We start from the raw sequence: 23,490 nt of genomic DNA on the forward strand, positions 1-23,490 counted from the left end.
CCATACAAGCAGCCCGTTGTGGGTAGGGTTTATGTACAGTGGCAGGGCACTGTGAAGAAACTTGCATTCCGAAAGCTAATGCTGCAGCTGTTCTGTGATTTCATAGAGGCCACCAGACTAGGGCTGTCCATCTGGCACCTTTCATCAGTAGTAAATTCATTTAGTGTGGGATTTTCAAAAGCACCTAAGTGACTTAGGACCACTATTCTGTTCTATACTATATAGATTCATCCCAGTAGCTGAGCACTTTCCAGCACTGCACTAAGCAACGTAACTAAGATCTGTCGTGTTTGTTCTCTGATCCTCTCCCCGGCAGAGAAGTGTGTACGGTGGAGTATGTTTGTTTTTAACTGTGTGTCTGTCTGTCTATACGTTTGCTAGAGAAAGGAAGGGGAAAGAAAGGAAGTCTCATTGACTTTCAAGACCAACATTAAAAAGATTGAAACTTGAATGTTAACACTATAGCAGTATAGTTCTAAAGTAGGAACATTGACACTTGGAACCTTCGGTAAGATGGATTCATCATTTTGAATATCTTTAAACATTATAGTACATAATTCCTAATGTATAACAATTTCTGAAGTGGAATTTACTCATCCAGCTCTCTTTACTTCTGCATTTATGTTTAACTGCGTGCATAAAAATAAAAGCCAGTATGTTTTTTTACATTTCAGGAACATGTGAGGGGAAAAAAGATACACTGTGTAACCTGTGTCTCATACTTTCAGCATCCCTTGACAGTCATGAGCCATAGGATTCATTACAGTCAGCTTATCTTGGCAGGCTGATAACAGGGCACTATTGTACTAGTTAGACAATTTGGGCAGCATGTGACCAAATAGAAAATAATTTCAAATGTTACATGGTGCAGGCAATCCTAGAAACTAGTGGGCTGTCCCAGCTAAATCAAACGTCACATCAAAGATACTCTGTTGTGCCACAGAGAAATCATAAATGTCAACCACAAAAGCTGTCTGTGAATTCCCTACAAAGCTGAGACACTTTTTAAGATTAAGTTAAATTGCCCTGAAAATCACTGGGGTGTTAAAATAAATACACACATAACATTTAGTGTGGGCAAAATTGTACTCTCCCATGAAAAGCCCAAGTAAATGCAAAAGAAAAGATAAAATTCTCCACTCACAACCCACCGTCAGGGTATAGGTAACCCAGGCTCAGTTGGATTTCAGCTACTACTTTTATCCATAGATTCCCACTGTACTTAATCACAAACTCTCATCTCTCTCCTGCATGCTACCATGTAAGTGTATCACTGAAGAGCTGAGCTCCAGAGTGCACAGGTGGCTGTGGAGTTCAACTATATTTTGAGATTTGTGCAGCCTGTGATGGTATAATTCCCCACTCTGAACCTTAGCGTCCAAAAGATGGGGTACCAGCATGAATTCCTCTAAGCTCAATTACCAGCTTAGTACTTGTAGTGCTGCCACCAACCAGGAATTCCAGTGCCTGGTACACACTCTGGTCCCTCCAAAACCTTGCCCGGGGACCCCCAAAACCCAGTCCCTCTGGATCTTAACACAAGGAAAGTAAACCCTTTCCCTCACCGTTGCCTCTCCCAGACTTCCCCTCCCTGGGTTACCCTGGAAGATCACTGTGATTCAAACTCCTTGAATCTTAAAACAGAGAGGAAAATTCACCTTATCCCCTCCTTCTCTTTCCCCCTCCCAGACTCTCCCTGAGAGAAAAAATAATCCTAACACAGAGAGAAAATTAACCTCTCTCTCCCCCTTCCCTCCTTTCGCCCCACCAATTCCCTGGTGGATCAGACCCAGTCCCCTGGGATCTCACCAGAATAAAAAACAATCAGGTTCTTAAACGAGAAAAGCTTTTAATTAAAGGAAGAAAAACAGTAAAAATTAGCTTTGTAAATTTAAAATGGAATAGGTACAGAGTCTTTCAGCTATAGACACTGGGAATACCCTCCCAGCCTAAGTATACAAGTACAAATTAAAATCCTTTCAGCAAAATACAAATTTGAACTCCTTCCAGCCAAATACACATTTGTAAATAAAGAAAACAAACATAAGCCTAACTCGCCTTATCACCTAGTACTTACTAGTCTGGACATATAAGAACCTGTATCAGGGAGATTGGAGAGAAACCTGGTTGCACGTCTGGTCACTCTCAGAACCCAGAGAGAACAACAACCAAACACTAACAGCACACACACAAACTTCCCTCCCTCAAGATTTGAAAGTATCCTGTCCCCTGATTGGTCCTCTGGTCAGGTGACAGCCAGGCTCACTGATCTTGTTAACCCTTTACAGGCAAAAGAGATATGAAGTACTTCTGTTCTATTAACTCTTACTTATCTGTTTATGACACAGCCCCTTGATGATTAGGATCATTTCTCTTTTAAAGAATAAAGAGAAGGCAGAAACACAGTGAGAAGGGATGAATTTCCTCTTTTGAGTCCAGTTTTTTTAAACTATAGGCAAGGCTCAGTTCTTACATTGATGTGAATGGAGAGCTCTTCATTGAAGTCAGTGGAGTTACTCCATTGTAATTGTGTCAAGTATCAGGAGGGAGCCGTGTTAGTCTGTATCTGCAAAAACAACAAGGAGTCTTTAAGGTGCCACCAGACTCCTTGTTGTTTCCACTGTAACTGAAATTTACACTAGTGTAGCTGAGAACACAATTATTTGATCCAGTGTATAATAATCAGAATACGGAATAAGAGAAAATACGTGGCATTTACTTCTTTTACAGGTATCTGAGCTAATTGTTTTCTTCATGTAGTGAAACAGCAGTCTGGTGTATATACAATATGTGGGCAAAGAAAAATGCTTATAATGAAGAAAGAATGCTGAATAAGTATAACTGTCTGATTTCTTTCAATCAAAGGAGTTCTGAATAATATAAAAAGAGTATAATGGCATGTCTTAGCTCATCATGAAGAAAGATACTGTTGGAATTAAACCTCGGATGTTTTAAGTAAATTCAAGTTCAGACGTTTATTGAACAGTGCTCTGAAAAAGGCAATGTAGTGTTTTTGTTAACACCTCCTCCTGAAAGCATAAAATTGCTCTTCTGTCAAAGCAATTTTAAATAAACTCTATCCTGAATGAGAAATATCCTTCTTTTCATCTTACCTCTGGGAATTATGGTCATGCTAAAAGGCGATTAGAGTCAATGCCATTATCAGCTGCCATCTTTAAAAATACTGAGTTATGTATAAATTAATTGCATCAGTTACTAATGCTATTCTAAGTTGGGTGCTCACTATATCTCTTAGAAAATGCTGGTGATTCTTTTAATACTTTTTGTTGTTGTTGTTCCACGTAAGAACTTGGTAGTACACAGTAGCAAATACATTAGGACTTGTCTACATGGCGCAGTAGTGCACATCAATGGGGTGTGAATTCTAATGCACACCAACATGTGGCTCATTAACTGACCTGTGTAGACCCTACTGGCACACACTAAAAAGTCCCTAGTGTGTTAATATAGACCCATTTCAAACAGTATTACACTAATGCACACTAGGGAATTTTTAGTGAACACCAGCAGGGTCTCCACGGGCCACTTAGTGCATAACACATTGGAGCACATTAGAATTGTGCACTGATGTACACCACCACACTGTGTAGACAAGCCCAGAGAGACCTTCATGCATAATAAAAATTGTTGCTCAGCCAACATCAGTCACAAAGCAGCCCCTGCCTACTAAGCCAGTGAGCACTCCTGAAAATTGTTTCAGATGGAATCAAGTTCTCCAGCTATCTTTGGGAAGGTTAAAGTGTCATGATAATAGTTGGTTTTGGAATGTCACAGGGGAGAAGAAAGAATAAATGACAATGTCTTAATATTCAAAGTTAATAATTACTGAATTCTCAGAGGTGAAAACTTATTAGAGGTGTTCACAATCACACACATACAAAATGCATTTACATAGATGTGTGTGCGTATTTGTGTGTGTTGCATACAAAAAAACACCTATATGAATGTTCAGGTTGCAAAGCTAAGTACTAAAAAATTAGGAAATGCCAGAATTAAGGTTGTCTATGAGGATACAGGCTTCTACAACATGAGCTAACTGTGAAACTGGCAGCAGTAGTAGGCTATTATCCTCTGTGTGACTCGGCCACTAGAAGGTGATGAGACACAGATTTTTTCCAGTGTGTTTAACATCTATTTGACAGCAGAGGAATGTGGAGACTTAGGAATCCTGGATTCGATTCCAGGTTTTGGAGGGAGTGTGGTAGAGTGACCTACAGACCTTCCTGCCCCTGTTCCCACTACTCACTTTTTCTCTGATCCCCTCTGCATCTGTCCATCACTGCCCCCAACTTGCTCCTCACCTCTCTGTATTCCTTCAGGTCAGGTAGCTTCCTCTTCACTGCCTAAGCACCAGCAGCTGGAGCATGGAGAGAGAGAGAGAATATCTTTCTGCTGTCAGTCCTGGTGCCACAACAGCCCCCTGCAGCCAGGAACAGTGATTAATTGCAGGAAAATGTCCTCCTCCCCATTGTACAAACCATGGGATAGAGCATGCTCGGTTGTTCTGTAGAGAAGGAGCATGCTCATTACAGTCGATATACAGGAGCTGTGAGAGTATGGGGAATGCTAGGAGCAGACAGAATTTTTGGCGAATGATATTGACAAACTCTAACAAGTCTCTATTCAGCATGTATGAGCTGCACCTTTCAGAGGTTTATATCTTAAATTTTCATGGGGCAATAAAAGGAACATTCCTGCCACAAGGACACCCCATTTTTCCACCCTCGTCAGCTAAATTTCAAGTCCCTGCTCCAACCTATGGCATCACTACAGCTTCTCAGTAAAAGGGTTTGTAAGAATTTTTTAACATGGGCAAGACAACATTTTCCCTAATGTCTGCCTCAGAAATGGCTGAATAATTTTATCTAAAACTTTCCAAAAAACTTCAGGCCGAGACAAGCACTGGCATGGAAAATTTCAGCCCAAATGTTTAAAGTTTGTCAAAATTAAAAGCAACTGAAAACAAGGCCTATACAAGAAACTGTTAGGCAACCTTAATTATAGGTGAGACTACCAACTCCTTCTATAACGTATGTTGTGTGTGCATGATAAAATGTACCCTGAAAGTCTAGATAATCAAAAGCAAGCTACAAATAAATGTTATTGCCTCTAAAACACTCAAATTATCTGCTTTAAACTTGCAGTGAAGGAAATCTGGCCACAAAGCAAGTTGTTTTCCTTCAGAGACCTGTTATGTGGAATTCAACTACCCAGACTCCAGAGGTGAGTAAGGATTATGTTCTTACTAAATCAGTATAAGCAGATACTATAGTTGAATATGGACAGTGATTGGTGGCTGCCGATTAACCTTCTGCATCAACAGTTTTAAGTAATGATTTTTAGTTTCATACAGAAGCAAACTAGGCTTTGAAATTAGGGAATAAAGAATGATAGAATGAGCCTTAACTATAGAAAGTTAGATGCGGGTTTCTAGAGGATATTAGCAGTTGTCTCAGTAATGTCACATTGGGGTTTTTTAGTTTAGTTTCATTTTGTTTTTCCCCTTTTTGACTGGTTTGCATTTTATCTCAATTTTTCTCTAGCAATGCAGTTAGTTAATAAGTGAAGCAGTACCTGGATGAAAACAATATCTCATATATAGCCTAAAATCTGTTATTTAGACTGAAATATTGTTTCCAGAATTAATCACTTCTCTGGTTGGATATCCTGTAGCTGTTCTTCCAAGAACTTTGGCAAGTCCTTGAATGCACTGCAACCATACCAATTCTGCCAGTATTCCACCTCATAAAGAAAACTTCATTCTGATCTCAAAACTCATTGAGAAGAATAAGCAAGTGATAGCATCATCTTTAGGTGAGCTGTGTGACAGGACATATGTTACCACATGAAAAAAATGTGGTAACAATAAAAGGCCCAAGAATAGCCCCTGCAGCAGCTGAACTTCAGCTGCTCCCTGTTCCATTTGGGGAACTCCCTCCTTGTAGCAACACTATAAAAGGCACATTGAGCATTATAGAGCTGGTGGTAATAACCACATGCAGTCAAGGGCCAGAGTTGCACAAGCAGTTGCAGATATGCAGTGTAGTAAATTCTACCATCCACACAGCCCCACCAGGGAAGGCAGGACAAACCCTTGTAAGACACTGCAGATATGTTCATCTGTATCCAGACCCAAATTAGCAACTTCACAGATAAACATTTTTGTAATAGTACTGTGTGATATAATAACATCTTCCCTTTGTCCTTCTGTGTTGACAACTCCATTAGCCTCCCAGAATCTCAGGCTCACCGCCTTGAAGTCATATTTGAACCCTCCCTGTCCTTCTCTCCTCACATTCAAGCTGTCACCACATCCTGTACTAATCTCCCACTCCTTCTCTGTTCCTGGTTCATGCCCAGATCATCTCTTGCCTAGACTAGCATAACTTCCTCCTCTCAGACATCCTCCCAGATCTGAAGAAGAGCTCTGTATAAACTCAAAAGCTTGTCTCTCTCACCAACAGAAGTTGGTCCAATAAAAAAAGGTGTTAATTCACCTCCCCTTCTTCCTCCTCTCTCTGACTTTCCTGCCTCTTGTCTCTCTCTTTCCAATCTAATAAATATATACAGCTCAAATTGTTATGTCCAGTCATGTCACGTTCTCTTCATCCACATACTTGCATTTTTTAATCCTTTCACTGCTTTCTTGTCTCTTTACTCAAAGTATGAACTCCTTGCCTTCAAGACTTTCTATGCTGTTGCCCTTGCCTACATCTCAGCAAGCTTCAACCTATTCCTCCTCTTAGATTTTGCCAGCACCTCAGGTTTTAATGCACCTTTTGTCTTTTGTCTCCAGCTTGTTGCTTTGCAACTTTTTCACACTGCCCCTTTGCCTGGAACAGTTTCCTTCCTCCAGGAACAGGGCCGGCTCTACTGTTTTTGCCACCCCAAGCAGCGTGCCGAATTGCCGCCGTGGATGGCAAGGGCAGTCCGTGTGCTGTATGGGTGGCATGTGCGTTTCTGCGGTGGCAGCAATTCGGCGGCAGCTTCTAGGTTCAGCTGTCCACGGCGGCGCAGCTTCTGTCTTCCAGCTGAAGACAGAAGCTGCCTCCGAATTTCCGCTGCTGCGGAAACGCGTGTGCTGCCCTAACGGCACACGGACTGCCCCCGCCATCTGCGGTGGCAATTCGGCGCGCTGCTTGGGAGCAAAAACACACAGACTGCCACCCCTTGCAGATTGCCGCCCCAAGCACCTGCTTGGGATGCTGGTGCCTGGAGCCGGCCCTGTCCAGGACACCAACTGTCCTCAGTTATACTCTTCAAATCCTGTTATTTACCCTTTTCATGCCTGCCATTAAACTCTTAATGATTTATCTCATTAAATTTTTTAAATGACATCTTGTTAGTTCCAAATCAGTGTTAGCTGTTAACAGACCAAACTATGTGACTTTTCTGATGTTTTCCTTTCCCTGTGTTTTTGTTTTCTGTATTATGTATAATTTGGATTTTAAATCTCCTCTCAGGGACCTTGTCTTCCTGTATATCTGTAATGCACTACACACTCTACTACTAATTATTAATTATTATTATCTCCACCACCACCTATAAAGCAATTACAGAACAATTAAGACAGGTTCCCACAGTGAGAGGTTTAAAATCCAAGTAAACTATAGTTTGTTAAAAATAATCCATCTGAGTGACTGATCAATCTTGTAAGAATGCTTGAAGTTCAAGACAGGAGACATTTGTACCCACCCATTTAAATTCTCTGTTTCACCTAATCTTGTGACGATCAGCAGTTGGATGACCATTACATCCTTTGAGTTAAAAACCCATAAGGATAGGGTGTGCTGTAGCCATTCTTTTATTTCATTGAAATCTGAATGCCTTGACTTAAATATTAATGTACAGGAAGTCTGTAAATAAGGAATAGTTGATGTATGTCTACCTACTGTCATATGGGACCAGTGTATTTAAAACATAAAAGAACTCAGTATCTAAATACACATGCCCTTTCTAGCACTGATGAATGTTTTGTTTCTCTAGCAGGAAATAATGCACTGAGGTCATTTCAGTGTGGAATGAGTAAGTGGTTCAGTCTGGAGCTGAATAGCATTTTTTAAACTTTTCCTGTTTTTTCATTTATAACATGATTTTTGTCTAAACCTTAAACTTGACTAAAGAAACAAAATGTCATAAAGGATAAGTCATTTCAACAAAATGGCCATGGTTTAGCAACCAAACAATTCTTACCTCTATACACCTCCATTTAATGGATGAAATCCATATGCTTACTAATTCTGCCTGACTAATGTAGTCTGTCTCATAAGCTGTGTACTGAGCAGATAAGTTTCATGTCTAAACTCAGTTATTGAGATCTGAAGCATTCTCCATTTTTAATTTCTGCCCTAGAAACCCTTAATGAATAAATTCTCGTTAAGATGATCCCTGCATGGGATCTGATATAGGTGAGGTATTAAATGTTGGCAAATTAATGTTTCTTTTGCTTAGAGAGACCTATACTGAGGATTACACTTTGACTTGTATTTTATTCTTGACTATGTCTCTTTTCTGATGGCTGTTGTGAAGTTTGCGTTATGTTGAAGCTGTTGTTTTTCAAGAAACCTCTTTAGGACCAAAATGTAGGTTTTATAAAAACAAGAGAATTGTTTCTTGTTTAAAAATAAAATTCTGATGGAAACCGTTTTTTGTTTGGGTCTAAAAACATTCTCCTAAAGCATTTGCAGCTCAAACATTGCAGCACATGAGAGTCAGAAAGTGAAACTGAGTAGGTTACCTCAGTCTAACTGGTTGAATGACACAAAGTAAATAAATAGCCTTAGTATTGCCTATCCCAACATTTAAATATAATGAGTCAAGCTCCAGAAACCATGAGATTGGCTTAAACATCATGAGATTTTAAAATCAGTAATTTTGAGGTTCTTTTTATTTGCTTTCTCATAGTGGAGTCTTTAGGCTTCACAAGTCTTAAGCTTTTCTTTGCAACTATAAGAGCTAGAAATGCACTTTATTTTTGTTTTCTAAGGAAGTTGAGATTGCCAGGTAATAATATGATTCTAGCAGCAGGGACTTTAAGAAAAACACCAAATATCACAGCATTCATAATAAAAATCATGACAGTTGGCAACACTGTAAATATCAGCCCTTATCCTGCCTTCTACTGCGCAGGGTGTGGAAGCCTGACCCCAGGTAGCAGCTGGTATATGCAGCTTACTTTTCTCAGCAGCAAGCAGCAAGGGGAAAATGCCCCAAACTTGTTCTGTGGCCCCACAAACCCCCACAAAGAAAGCATTTATTAGGAACAGTCCATTTCCTCTCTCCTCCACTTCAGGCTTTATGATGGGATGGTAGAATTTTGTCTGGCACATGGTTTCCTTACTTTTCAATGGCCTCTTGGATTACAGGATCATATTTTAATGTTTTTCATCTAATGGTAGTTATAACATTTGTTTCTCTCAACAAATGGTTCAGAGGGCGATGCAACTAAGTCAGAAAAGCAACCCTGAATGATAAAGCTCTGACACTGACCCATACACAAAATTTTATTTGACTTTCTTCCTTCCTTTTGTGCGGGCCTCACTGAGGCAGCCAAACAAAATCTATTTCCCTTCTCTTTCTCCAGGGTCCACTACTTCCCTTTAGTCTTAATGTGCAGTCTGTCATGTATCAATCACCTCCACATCCCTTTCCTTTATCCAAAGGGACATTATTTAATAGTTTCAGAAGGGGTGCAGGAAAAAGTTCAAACTGTATAAGAGAGAGTTAATGCTGTGTAATGGTCTAAGAATGGCACAAGGGGTCAGGAACTCCTGCGTTCTCATCTTGGCTCTGACACTGATTTTGTGTGACCTTGGCCAACTCATTTAACCTATCCATGCCTCAGTTTCCTCACCTACAAAATGGAAATAATTATGCCTATTCACAGGAGTGAAATGAGAAATAGTTGGTTAATGTTTGTAAATGGCTTTGAATGTAAAGTGCTACATAAGTGCTAAATAATATAATAGCTACTTTCTGTTAACATGGGTCCTGTGCTTGCTCTAACCTTGGTCCTATAAAGTGTCTTTCCTTGTCTTTTGATCTGAGGCAATTACTTTCTTATTTCTCAAACTGAATAAATTATTTCTTAAGTTTTAGTCTTTATTTATCATTTCTATATTCCAAAGGAGTTTGTAATGTAGGGCAGCTATATTCTGGAACAAGCAAAAAATTCCTGTGGTGTCCCATAAGTCTCCTCTGTAACTACTCCTTAAATTAAATTCATATGTTTTAGGTGTGGAACCTTTTTAATGCTTTTAGCTGTTTATTCCAAAATCCAGGTTCTAACTCATTTTTTTGCCTGTTCTGTTTAACTCAGTGCTCAAACATCTCTTGTGTTTCAGAAAAAATCCACAAAGCAGCTCAGAAGTGACGAGAAAGGCAAAGTCTCTAGCAGAAGTATTGGGTTAGACACAGCTATGTCTGCAGAAAGTGGGCATCCACCTGATGAGTTTCATCTGTCTCCTTCTAAACGATGTTGGATCAAGGAGGGATCTGCCCAATATGAAAACTTCTCAGGATTCAATAGCAGCGATAGTGTGTTAAGGGAAATGGATGATGGACAGTTTGAGCAGGAAGATGGAGCCACTCAGGTCACGTGTATGTGACCAAGTAAGTAACTGTATTGGAGGGAACTGTAAATAATTTAAACAAGTGTAAAGACTGAAGTTACTACATTACTTTATATGCATTTGTATAATCCTTTGGTTTTCCCAGACTCATGTTTATATATCTTTTGCTACTTTCTAGAGTTATACAGTTAGCAAATAATACTACTACTGTAAAATACCTTGGGTTTATGTCTGTTCTTAATGGAATATTGCATTTCTAGAACTCTGCTTATTTCATTAGTCATATTCTCAATGATGCTTATAAACAACAGGGAAGAAAACTTGGCAGATCAGATATGGCATGTGGTCTAAGAGACAGTGGAAAACATTATGCTTTCCACAATTAGAGGGAAATGGTATTTTTCTAAAAGAGTATCACAAATGTTGGAGGATTTAAAAAAACTAACTATAAAGTACTTGACTGTCCTTTTAAGTTTTAATTGCAATTTTCAGTTTATTTGCTGTGCCTAAATCCAGAACCTGTTAAACCTAGAAATGTCAGTGCTGCACTTCAGTCTCAATGAGAGTACTGTAGCAGGATGTACCTAACACACAAAGCTACATTCCAGTTTGCATATGTGCACACTGTTAAAACCAAGAGCAATGGGAGTGTGTGGGCTGGATGTTTTCTGCCCTCATTCAGTTACATCTAAAAGAAAGGAGCTGTCAGGGACAATCCAAAACTAAGACAAAGGGCCTCATAGGACATAGTCAGCACAACTAACTATTACCTTACCAATCAATGGAAACAGATCATTTGGAAGGCTATGCAAAGAGTGTTACCAGTAAGATTATGGGTGCACAGTAACACTGCTTGTATGTAGCTCTGTTTTGGGGGCAGTCATGTGGAAAGGCAAAATTAGACCCATCGGATCATATATGAAAACATAAAAGCTATGTCTCAACTGAATACATATATCAGTGTGTATAAAATGTATTCACCTGTTCATAGAGTTCCTGGCTGGAAGAGACTTGCTTGCAGATGTAATTATGAAAACTATTCTAGATCAGCATCTTCAAGGAGAGTAGCTCAAGAGGCCTGAGTACTGAGAAACCCTAACACTGACATAGGTGTGTTGGAAGAAGTGTTAATAGTGATTTTCTGCAGCTGTATTGCAATAATAATTTGATCAGCCATTTAGCTTATTATAAACCTCTGGAACCAAGTCATTAGTATAAAAATGAAGTAACAGTTTTCATCCTTTATTCTGATCAACGTTGGTCTCTTTAGGCTGGTATTGTAGTTCAGTCATTGCCTATAGAAAGTTGCCATTTAATTTATAGAGGATGCAAAAATTTTAAATGAGAAAAGGATGGAGAGTGGGGGAAGGCAAATTAAAATACATGTGCCGATGATAAAGGTGATTGAATAATGCAAGTTTTAGTTGCAATCAATCGCTGTTATGGACATTATAAGCACAAGCTGTGACCTGCACCTTCACAAGACGTTTGATTAACAGGATCAATCCCTAATTTCATTTAAACTGATGGAAACAGATTTTGCCAAAATAAGAATTGCACAGTACTAAGAAAATGTAATTAAATGACAATCAGGGTCCTTTTACTACAGTTGGATGGAAGGAAGGCCTCGCTTAACTGACCCTTCTCTTTCTTTAACCACTTTGCACACACGATACATTAGGTAAAATCCCTCTCCAGTATTATCCCATATACATCCCCTTTGAAGTGGCTCTCTTCCAGTAGAATATTTATACTTCAAAGAAGGCCGCTGTGTTCTATTGCCATCGTGGAGATCAGCAATGGCGAGAACAGCATTAACAGGCTGCAAAGGAACTTCTGGTCCAGACCAGTAGGATGGTGGAATTCACAGTGGACAGAAGGAATGATCATTGGATCCTCAGGGGCCAGCAGGGCGGTGAGAACATGTTTATGTTATTACTGTGTAATGAGCAACACTGAATCAGGGAAAGGTTTAGTGCTATTTCAGTTCAATTCAAGTCCATGGGGTTTTGTTTGTTCGTTTTACAGAAAATCCAAGAAATAACGCACATCAGAGAATGAAATTATTTTAATGGAAGCTGGTAACAAACCCTCCATTTAAGCTGCCTAACACTTTTTCTATTGTAGCAGAATCTTGCCAGTTTGTTTGGTTGCTTTGAGAAGCTGTAACACCTCCGGGTATTTAAATTTGGCAGAGAAAAACGCTGGGATTAGAGATGTGCCTTTTACTTGTCCCATGAAATTCCATTCAGGTTTGGTGGAGTTATAAATGGTTTAAAATTGCCATTTCCCTTCTCTCTCTTGAATTCCTCAGGAAAATGTTGGTGGCATGTCAAAATAATAACTGAATTTGAAAGTTTTAAGAGCCCAGTCCATCTCACAGTGCACACAACTGGGTACGCTGGGAACTGCCAGAGTAGCTTATGCAGTGGGGTTTTGGGGAAGAGCTTAGATGGGGCTTCCCCCGTGCCCTCAGCCAAATAGACCCAGCATATGACTGCAGCATCTCATCCTATTTCTGGGGAGCTTGCTACACCTCCCAAGGTGGAGGGGACAGAGAAATCTAAGTCAGGGTCCTCAAGCACTTCCAGGGATCCAGCACATAGTTCCAGTGGCCCACTCCTCCTCTAGGATAACAGTCTTCTTCTGCAGCCAGCTAATGTGGTTAGTCCTGTAGCTCAGATGGTAGTTTGTTTTGCATTGCCGAAAGTTCAGGGTTCAAATGATCATAATGATGCAGGAATGAGGGGTGTAAGAGTTCTTACAGTTACACATTAAAATGTTTTTACTTTTTTCCTTTTTAAAAAAGCTACATTTAAAAAATGGTTTAGGTTGCAAAGTCTAGCACTTGCAGGTTAGGCAAATTTAGGGCTGCCTGTGCAACTTTTGTTTGGCTCCCAGGTTCCTATTAATTATGGTACATAAGAATGGTCTGACCCAGTAGGGCCAAAGGTCCATCTAGCCCAGTATCCTGTCTTCCGACAGTGGCCAATGCCAGGTGCCCCAGAGGTAATGAACAGAACAGGTAATCACCAAGTGATCCATCCCCTGTCACTCATTCCCAACTCTGGCAAACAGAGGCTAGGGACACTATCCCTGCCTACCCTGGCTAATAGCCATTGATGGACCTACCCTCCTTGAATTTATCTAGTTCCTTTTTGAACCCTGTTATGATCTTGGTCTTCACAACTTCCTCTGCCAAAGAGTTCCACAGGTTGGCTGTGCTTTGTGTGAAGAAATACTTCCTTTTATTTGTTTTAAACCTGCTGCCTATTAATTTCATTTGGTGACCCCTAGTTCTTGTGTTATGTTGTATTATGGTAAAGTCTTTAAGTGCATGATCACACGCTGTTTTTCCTACAGGACCCCGCTTCAATAAGTACACAAGGGGACACTTAAAAGTTAGGAAATGCCAGATTTATGTTGAATGCTTGACTTTGTAACCAGAAAACAAATGGCATTAAAAGATTGTTAATATACAATAAATATTTAGAGTACATCAGTCAAATCTGCAGAAGCAGCTAAATATGCGCACACAAAGGAAATAGGCAAATGTATCATTACACTATACCAAGAACTTTGTAACATGCAAATTTAAAGCTTTTTTCAAGTTATAAAAGCTCCAGTCCAACTGCTTTTTGGGGTAAAGGGCTAACTTGTATTCCTGTGTGGAATAGTTTAATGGTAGTAAATCCTAGAGAACATAAAACTTAACTGCAACTTCAGGTAACATGACAAATAGTAAAGCTGTAGGCTATCTCCCAGAAACCTACTCTACAATTATTATACAGCTGTGCTGAGGCCCAGCACCTTTGTGTTTCACTCATCTAATAGATGACACATGAGTTTCTTCACCCTGCAGGAGGCCCAGTATACATACTATTTAACTCAGACATGACTTTCCCAGAACACTCACCCTGTATTCTAGAGCTTTCTATTCTCTTTTGCTACATAACCAGCAAGTGTAAGGGCTTTTGTAATTTTTCACCGTCTGCCTATAAATTCCTGCCACAGACTTGAGGTCACTTAAGAGAGACTGATGTTTCAAAGGATGACATTACGAAACAACATCAGAAACTTAAATACAGTCAGTCACCAGGACTGGAGATATTAAAGGGAATCTAAAGGGAATAAAATAGCTCACTTGGAGGCCGGCTGCCGAAGAGACCAGACGCGGCTGGCCAAGCTCCCGCCCAGCCTGAGCTTCCCCGTGCCCGGTATCCTGAGGATCTGTCTGAGCTTCCCTGTGCCTGGTATCCTGAGGAACCCATGGTCTGGGACCCACCGGAAGAAGCCGGCAAGACACAGGTACCCAGAGAGGGGGAGGTCGAAAGTGGCCCGGGGGTAGCTGACTCTGGTTTGGCTCTCGAAGAGCCTGAACCAATGTCAGTGTGTTGCGGCCAGGATCCCCACTGACAGCAGCGAGTCTTGGCCACTGCTAGGGCCCCGGGCTGGAACGCAGTGGAGTGGGAGGGCCTGCATTCCCCCTGCCACCCGTCCAAGGGTGGCAGACTCTCCCTCTCCCTGGCCTGAGGAGGCCTTCTTCATAGACTTACTGTTTGAACTGTTGCTCAGCCCCTGCCTAAAGGTCTGAGCCCTGTGCCTGTTTGTTGCCCTGCCCTGAGCCAGGGCTTGGGCCTTATAGACTTCCTCGTTGAACTGCTGCTCAGCCTCTGCCTGAGGGCCTGAACCCTGAACTGCTTATTGTCCCACCCTGACCCAGGGTCTGGGCTTAGAGACTATTTGTTGGCCCTACCCCTGCTGAGGGGTCTGAACCCTGACCTACTTTGCCGTCTGTAGTGAGGCGCCCTGGCTCCCAGCTGCTTCTGAGAGAGCCAAGCCTCCATGCCGGACGTTTACAGCAACCATGAAATCCCTGGGTGTGCACACCCCAGGAACCCAGCAGAAGTACTTCAAGCCCCAACAGCCACAGCAGCGCTCCTACCTTCCGTGGTCAAGGCTGACTTTTACAGCCAGCAGGGGCAGAATGGCAGGAGTAAGCCCTCCAAAACCCCCTCCCCTATCTGGGCAAGGCCAGGGCCCGACCAAGCCATCGTTGGGTTCCAAGCAGGCCTTTTGAAGGGACACCCAACGATGACCTACCAGACTTACCCCCGGACCCTTCCCCGCCCTTTTTGAATCACTTATTCCTGATTTTTCACAGTTGCTGTCTGGTCACCCTAGTGTGGTCCCAAATAACCTCGGACCGCTAGGTCCTTCACACGGTGGAAATGGGATACTCTCTCCAATTTTGTTCCTTCCCACCCTCTTCATCCAGTGCAAAGGCGCTTCCTGCTCTTTGTGGTCAACCATGAACATTACCAGTTTACGGCCCTTCAATTCGATCTTTCCACAGCCCCCCAGGTGTTCACCAAATGTATGTCAGTCGTGGCTGCCTTCCTCTGTGAATGGCAGGTGCAAGTGTATCCCTACCTCGATGACTGGTTGCTTTGGGGCCGCACCAGGGAGCAGGTGCAGTCCCACCTCCGCCTGGTCAGGTATACGTTCCAGCGGCTGGGTTTCCTCCTCAGCATAGTGAAGTTGACCCTGGCACCAACCCAGAGGATAGCGTTCATCTGGGTGGGCCCTCCTACCAGACTCCCGTTTCCAAGCTACTGTGGGCATCGTTAGAGGCCTTCAACGCTTCCCGACCTTGACAGCACAGGGCTGCCTGAGTCTCCTCGGCCACATGGCTTCGTATACATACGTGACCCAGCACGCCAGTCTCTGGCTTCAGCTGTTACAAGCATGGCTTGCCTCGGTCTACCACCTGGGAAGCAACAGCATGAATTCGATGGTCACTGTCCTGGAGCGGGTCCTCGCCTCCCTCCACTGGTGGCTTGATCCCCAAGTGATGCGTGAGGGAGTCCCCTTTCACAGCCTTTCTTGTCCCTGGTCATGGATGTGTCCACTATGAGGTGGGGCGCTCATCTGGAGAACCTTCGGACTCAGGGCCTGTGGGCTCAGTCCGAGCTATCCCTCCATATCAACCTCAGGGATATGATGGCGGTGCACCTTGCTTGTCCGCAAGGCCATGGCTTTCTACATCAACCGCACTAAGCCGTTCAGGAAATCGACCCAACTTTTCTTTGCAGTGGCGAAATGGATGAAGGGCCTCCCCGTCTCTCCTCAAAGAATTTCCTCCTGGATCACGGCCTGTATCCACACTTGCTATGAGCTGGCCAGCGTGCCAATCTCAGCTCTCACCACACACTCCACTAGGGCCCAGGTCTTGTCAGCAGAGTTCCTGGACCAGGTACTCATCCAGGAAATCTGCAGGGCAGTGATTTAGTAGTTGCTGCATACCTTCGCCTCACACTACACCATCGTCCATCACGCCAGAGACAATGCAGCTTTCGGTAGAGCAGTACTCCAGTCAACATTCCTTCACTCCGACCCCATGCCTAGGTAAGGTGTGGGAGTCACCTAATCAGAATGGATATGAGCAAGCACTTGAAGAAGAAAAAATGGTTACCTTTGTAACTGTTGTTCTTCAAAATGTGTTGCTCATATCCATTCCGAACCCGCCCCCCTTCCCCTCTGTCGGAGTAGCTGGCAAGAAGGAACTGAGCGGGCGCCAGGTCAGCAGGATCATATATTGAGTGCCATGTAGGCACCACTCCAGGGGGCTCCACAGCCAATCCGACAGATGCTGCTGGGGGAAAATCTTTCTGACGGCCGTGCACGCAGCGCGCGCACCTATATGGAATCAATATGAGCAACACATCTCAAAGAACAACAATTACAAAGGTGAGTAAACTCCTCCCCCCCCTTTTTTTTTATAAACCTGACAGCATCCTGGTAAGGTTTGGTTTTGAGGCCTGCAATTTGGGCCCCCCTCAGGTTAACACTGGACTATTAAAGAAGAGCCAATGAAGAATGAATGTCTTGTGAAGCTTTTGGCACTGCTGCTATACTGAATAGGCTAGCTGCAACTGAAAACATGCCAGCAGGCAGGCATTTAACCAGCTGATGACTAGACCCTTTATTTAACTTCATTCTAGGGTACAATTACATAGTAACTCAGGCATGTTGGGAATTGTGGTTCTATAGACATTGCCTATGGCAAATTTTCCCTATTGCAGCAATAGCTTAGGCAGTCAGTGCTGAGGAATGACAAGTCAGACAGCTGTAAAATGACATATTTTAGCTTCTGTGACCAGGGCATTTTGATACCTCTGTAACAAAGAGTTTACACTGCTAGTGAACACAGATAAATGTGTTTGTCAGTCTAACTCTGTTCACCAATACTGTGTCACCAGCTTGACCACTGTTAGACTCACAGCTGACTTATGTTTTTATAATTGAAATAGGATCTAAGTGAGGACTTCAAAAACTAATTAATTTCTTTTTTCAATTTGCTGGTCCTATAAGCCAACAACCAGCTGCAATCTCATTCTGAATCCCGACCCCCAGCCTACTCCAAGAGATTGGGTGGCACCTGTCCTTGAAAATGCCAAAGGCTGTTTAGACATGTCCATGAGGCTCAGGACTTGGCCAGTCCCTTTCCACTCTTCCTCTAGATTCTGCCTCCAGCAGTGTGGCGTGGCATTAGCAACAACTCGGCATTGCTGCCTTATCCATTGCAACCCTAGCTTTAATGACTCATTTGGGGGAATAGTGAAAACAACTTTCATCATTCTGTCACCTTTTCCTTAGGGGACTGACGATTCTAGGGCTATAAACTGGCCATCAACAAGTTTAGGCTCAAAATTAGGGGAAGGTTTTTAACTGTTCAGAGGAGTGAAGTTCTGGAACAGCCTTCCAGGGAGAGCAGAAGGGACAAAAAACCTAACTGGCTTCAGAGCTGAGCTCGCTAAGTGTATGGAGGAGGTGGTATGATGGGACTGCCTGTGACAGCATGTGGCCCATTGCCAACTGCCAGTAGCAAAAATCCCCAACCACTAGAGACGGGGCACTACATGAGGAGTTACTACAGAGAATCCTTTCCCAGATATCTACCTAGAGGGTCTTACCTACATGCTCACGATCTAACAGATCATCATATTTGGAGTCAGGAAGGAAATTTTTCCTCAAGTCAGATTAGCAGACTCTAATCTAGTGTAAATGATTCTCTGTAACTTGAAGTCTTAAAACCATGATTTGAGGACTTCAGAAACTCAGCCAGAGTTTAGGGGTGTATTACAAAGTAGGTGGGTGAGGTTCTCTGGCCTGCAATGTGCAGAAGGTCAGACTAGCTGAGTCTAGGGCTTTGTTCCCTGAACAGGACCACCAGCTGTTCTCCCCTTCAATGGGTGGAGCAAGCCAAAGGCCAGGAGCTGCTTCAACTGTGGGGAGACACACTCTCACACACAGGAGCGCTGCTGTGATTACCCCAAGATTGCAAGCCCTCACTTAGTCAAGGGAAGAGTCTAAAAGTCTAGACAGACTGTTCAGGCCTTCCCTCCAGCCAAACTGTCTCAAGAGACATGCCCACTAGGTCAAATCTGTCCTCTGCAGCTTTTGGGACACCACAAACTCAACCAACATCACCATCAATGACTTTCCAGAGAAAATCCAACCAGGCTACTGCCAAAGAGCTGCAGGCTCCCATTTCAGCTTCTCAGCTGGGTAACAAAGTAACTTAGCAAGGCATCAGGCACTATTTTAGACTCTCCTCCTTTTTAGGGATGTTCCCCTGCCCTTCCCTCCCATAATATTACACTTTTGAGGAATGACTGTGCTAAAGACATGCTGCATGCGATATGACCTCAATGGGAGCCGCAGTCAAAAGAGAGACCCCTTCTCCTCCAGGAACAATCATTCTCCCACCAAAACGAAAAAAGGCTAAAATCACTTTGGATCCTCATTTCCTTCCACAAGCTCCGGCTCCTTCCAAACTCTGAACTTCAGATCATAACCCCAAACTTGAGAAGCAGAAGAGGTTCTTACTGCCAGGCATGCATGAAACCATAGGTGCCAACTTCTTCAGGCACCAGGGGGTGCTCGACCCTCCTCTGCCCCCAGTATGCCCCGATTCCATCCCTGCCCCACACCCATTCTAACCCCTTCCCCAAAGTCCCCGCCCCAACTCCATCCCCTCCTTGCCCCTATTCAACTCCTTCCCCAAATCCCCGCCCTGGCTCTGCCTCTTCCCCACCTCCTCCCCCTTTCCTCCCAGCACTTGCTACAGCTGTTTGGCCACAGCAAGCACTGGGAGGGAGGAGTAGAGACACGGCACACTAGGAGGAGGTGGAGGAGGAGGTGACGGTGAGGGGGGGAGCTTGGCTGCTGGTGGGTGCAGAGCACCCACTAATTTTTCCCCATGGGTGCGCCAGCCCCAGAGCACCTATGCATGAAACTGAGAAAAGTGGTGACATCCAGTTAAATCCTGCGAGAGAGAGAAGATGAGCAGGGTAAAGCCAAGGGAAATCTCCTATCCGACACACAATTTACCACCCCCTGTATACTCAGCCTTTGAAGAAATCGCTAAGGAAGAATGGGAAATGGTTCAGTCAGCAATCCCTGAAATTCTAGAAGGTTCCAAAACCCAGAGATTCTCCCAATTTTCCCTAAAGTTAATGCAGCAGTTCATTTCTGGGTAAGACTTTCTTCCCAAGAAATCCTGGAGGCATGAGCATAGAAGACACACTTAGAAGAAAGGGACATAGAAGCTTCAGCAGCCAACCTAGAGCCCTCATGGGTAACAATATACTTCCCTAGACCCACACTGACCTAATGAACTCCAGAACTATGATTAATTCAAGTCAATCCTAAAGGAAATAAACCTAATTACTGCCACTATGTACAGATCGGGGTCTTATTCTAGACATCACATGAGTAAGGGAGACAGTAAAGCAAGAAAATTCACTGGAACTTCATGTTCCTCCACATGGGCTATTGAGATATATGGGTGAACAGTATTGTCTAGGATAATATTGCTTAATATGGCAGCTCCCAATTAATGAGCCACAAAATAACTGCCAAAGGTGGAACTATTTGGCAACCTTGTTGGTAGTTTCAGAAGAAAGGCAAGGATTCGGTGCACATGGAGCCTGAATTATCTTCTCATTGTATGAAGTGACCCCCCACCCCGGTCAGGGCTGAAGCATATTGTTAAGCAGCAGGCACCTTACACTGCAGGTGTCTGTCTGTGCATTATACTAGCAGAAATAGAGGACTCTGTGATGTTCCTATGCAAGTTTTCATAACAACTTAATTCACACACCATTATTTAAAACAAACTTTTTTCAAAGAAAGTAATCAGCTGATGTTGAAGTTTTCAAAAGTGCCTTCCAATTTCTCTAGTAGGTTTTACATATGTATGTAATTATATAAGTAGATCTCAATTTAACATTTGTGAATTGTATAGTTAAATGTGTGACTACTTGATTTGTGCATACAAATACCTTTACATGTATACAAAAGAATGGCTTTGAACAGTTAACCTATAAAATGCACCATACTTCACCAAAAAGCCTATTGATGTGGGCCTTTTCAAAAAGCTGGATGCCTAAACAGTGGGATCAAAATTACTGAGCAACCAACACCTCCCCTCAGTGAAGAAGAGCAAGAGGGTGCTGCTCACTTTTGAAAAAATCAGGCAACTTATTCAAGTGCCTTAGTAAGGATGTAGGAACTCAACTTCAAGAGTATATTTTTACAACATTGAGCAAGACAAACTTTGGGTCAATGTATCTGCAAAATCAGCAAAGTCTACATGTTTTTCATTTCATGTAATGATAAGTGTAATTTAAATAAGCCAGTTTAACATTCATTCCTGATCACAAATGTTGTCATAAAGGTGCAGTCAATCACACATTGTCAATATGTGTTCTACTCTCCAAATTAGAGTTCTGGTGAGAATGGATCTGTCTCAAACCCTCTCTTCCCTCTGCTCTTTTCACTGCTGCCATCCACGCTTTTTCTTGTCACTGTTTTTAAATATTTTCTGTTTGATTTCTTCATTTTTCCTCATCTCCCAGTAACCAATGAACATTGCATACATTTTGCCTTTTTTATGCTTAAAGATTTTATGGGAATTAAACTATACTTAGGATTAATACATCTCTATCTAAAAATGTTTATTTCCTTTCCCCACAAAAAAGTTAAAGTTGAAACACTCTCTCTGACTAAAGCTTCATTGAAACACAAGATTAAAATACAAAGCAAGTCAAACTCAGGCAGCAGTGAGATTTTATTTCCATTTCACCAATAAATTGAGGCAGGAGGTTGATGGGCTCATCTTTAGAAGGAAAAATGTGTCAGAAGGCTGGTACTCAGGCTGCCAGCACCTGAGAACACAAAACCCTGCCTTTGAGGTGGGACCTATGCAAGCAAACCTGATCTCTGGCTTAAGCTAAATCTTCAGTATATTAATCATCCTTAGCACTACTATAGAGCATTTCAGCTGTAGCTCTCAACGTAGTTTAGAGGTGAATATAATTAGCTCAATTTTACAGATAGGAAAACAGGCACAGAAAATAAGTAATTTGCCCATGGTCACATAGGAGTACAGTGGTGAGATAAAAAGGCATCTGACTTCTATCCCCTAACTTCAAAAAAGTACATAAAACAAGAACTTAACCCCCATTTAGTGTGAGGGCTTTTGGACATCATAAACAGAAACAATGGGGAAAATGCTTGTCATCAGTATTATTGACTATGTTGAGTAAGTGTACAGTGTCCTTTATAATGCTGAATAAAAAGAGCTCTGTGGTTTGCAACCACATGTACATAAAAGTCTAATTTTCCTTGAAAAACTGAAGCTGTATTGGTTGAGGGGCAGGATATATGCAGTACCTTTTGAGAATACTTATTAGGTGCATTTAAATAGCTTATTATTGCATTTTAATGTTCATTCACATATAAGTAAGGAGACTTGCAGCCATGCATGCACTAAAGTGAAAAAATATACTTTTAAATTCTTAGGTTTGGATGAAGTGATAGATTTCAAAAGGGACAATTGCATGAAGATAATACCCACTCCTTATAAATACTATAACCAGCATCTTTCTCAATATGGGAGACCGAGTTCCTGTTGCTTTACAAACCTAATCAGGAAGACTAAGCCTAGTGGCAAGTCACTAATTTTTCATATTCATACTCCAGTATCCCTGTTTATGTGCCATTTATATCTTCACCGGATATACGACATATGTTCTCTTATGTGAACTAGTTCAGTGTTTACAAAGTTACTGAAATAGTATTAAGAATCAAGCTTGAATTATGTACTGACACAAGGATTAATTCTCCAATCAAAAATGAAGTAACTAATTTGATTACACAGCATCTAATCAGGAATTTGACTTGACATGTTGAGCTACAAATGGGTCCCTTGTCTGTGCACCATAACAGAAATATACTAAACTATTAAAAGTGGAAGTTTGGGATATAATTATACTGTTCATAAGCTTCTAAAGACCTTACACTTTCCAATTCCTAAGTTATTTCCTGTCCACATATACATTACCAGAAGCAGTGAGAAATTGTATGTGTCTAAATACAAGTCTACTGCAGGAGTTGGCAACCTTTCAGAAGTGATGTGCCGAGTCTTCATTTATTCACTCTAATTTAAGGTTTCGTGTGCCTATAATGTATTTTAACATTTTTAGAAAGTCTCTTTCTGTAAGTCTATAATTTATAACTAAACTACTGTTGTATGTAAAGTAAACAAGGTTTTTAAAATGTTTAAGCAGCTTCATTAAAAATTAAATGAAAATGCAAAGCCCCCCGGACTGGTAGCCAGGACCTGGGCAGTATGAGTGCCACTGAAAATCAGCTTGTGTGCCACCTTTGGCACACATGCCATAGGTTGCTTACCCCGGTCTACTGTGTCCATCACATAGATATAACTGATTCATTCTCACTACAACAGTTTGTGACAAATACCTCAGCAAGTGTAAAAAAAAACAAAAAAAAAAAAAATCCCAGCACTGCCTGCAGTTCAGGTGCTACA

At 42.1% G+C, this 23,490-nt stretch overlaps 1 protein-coding gene across 2 annotated transcripts in view; it reads left to right on the forward strand.

The window, feature by feature from the left end:
- Positions 1-11,752, forward strand: part of RFTN2 (raftlin family member 2) — a 56,922-nt gene extending 45,170 nt beyond the window's left edge. For both annotated transcript variants that reach the window (XM_050969521.1, XM_050969522.1), the window contains exons 9-10: positions 5,166-5,244; positions 10,365-11,752. In XM_050969521.1, the coding sequence (XP_050825478.1) occupies positions 5,166-5,244; positions 10,365-10,628 (343 nt within the window). In that variant the 3' untranslated portion in view covers positions 10,629-11,752. The remainder of the gene's footprint in view (positions 1-5,165; positions 5,245-10,364) is intronic.
- Positions 11,753-23,490: the final 11,738 nt, after the last annotated feature.

The sequence above is a fragment of the Gopherus flavomarginatus genome, chromosome 10 (genome assembly GCF_025201925.1).
Source record: "Gopherus flavomarginatus isolate rGopFla2 chromosome 10, rGopFla2.mat.asm, whole genome shotgun sequence".
Lineage (NCBI taxonomy): Eukaryota > Metazoa > Chordata > Testudines > Testudinidae > Gopherus > Gopherus flavomarginatus.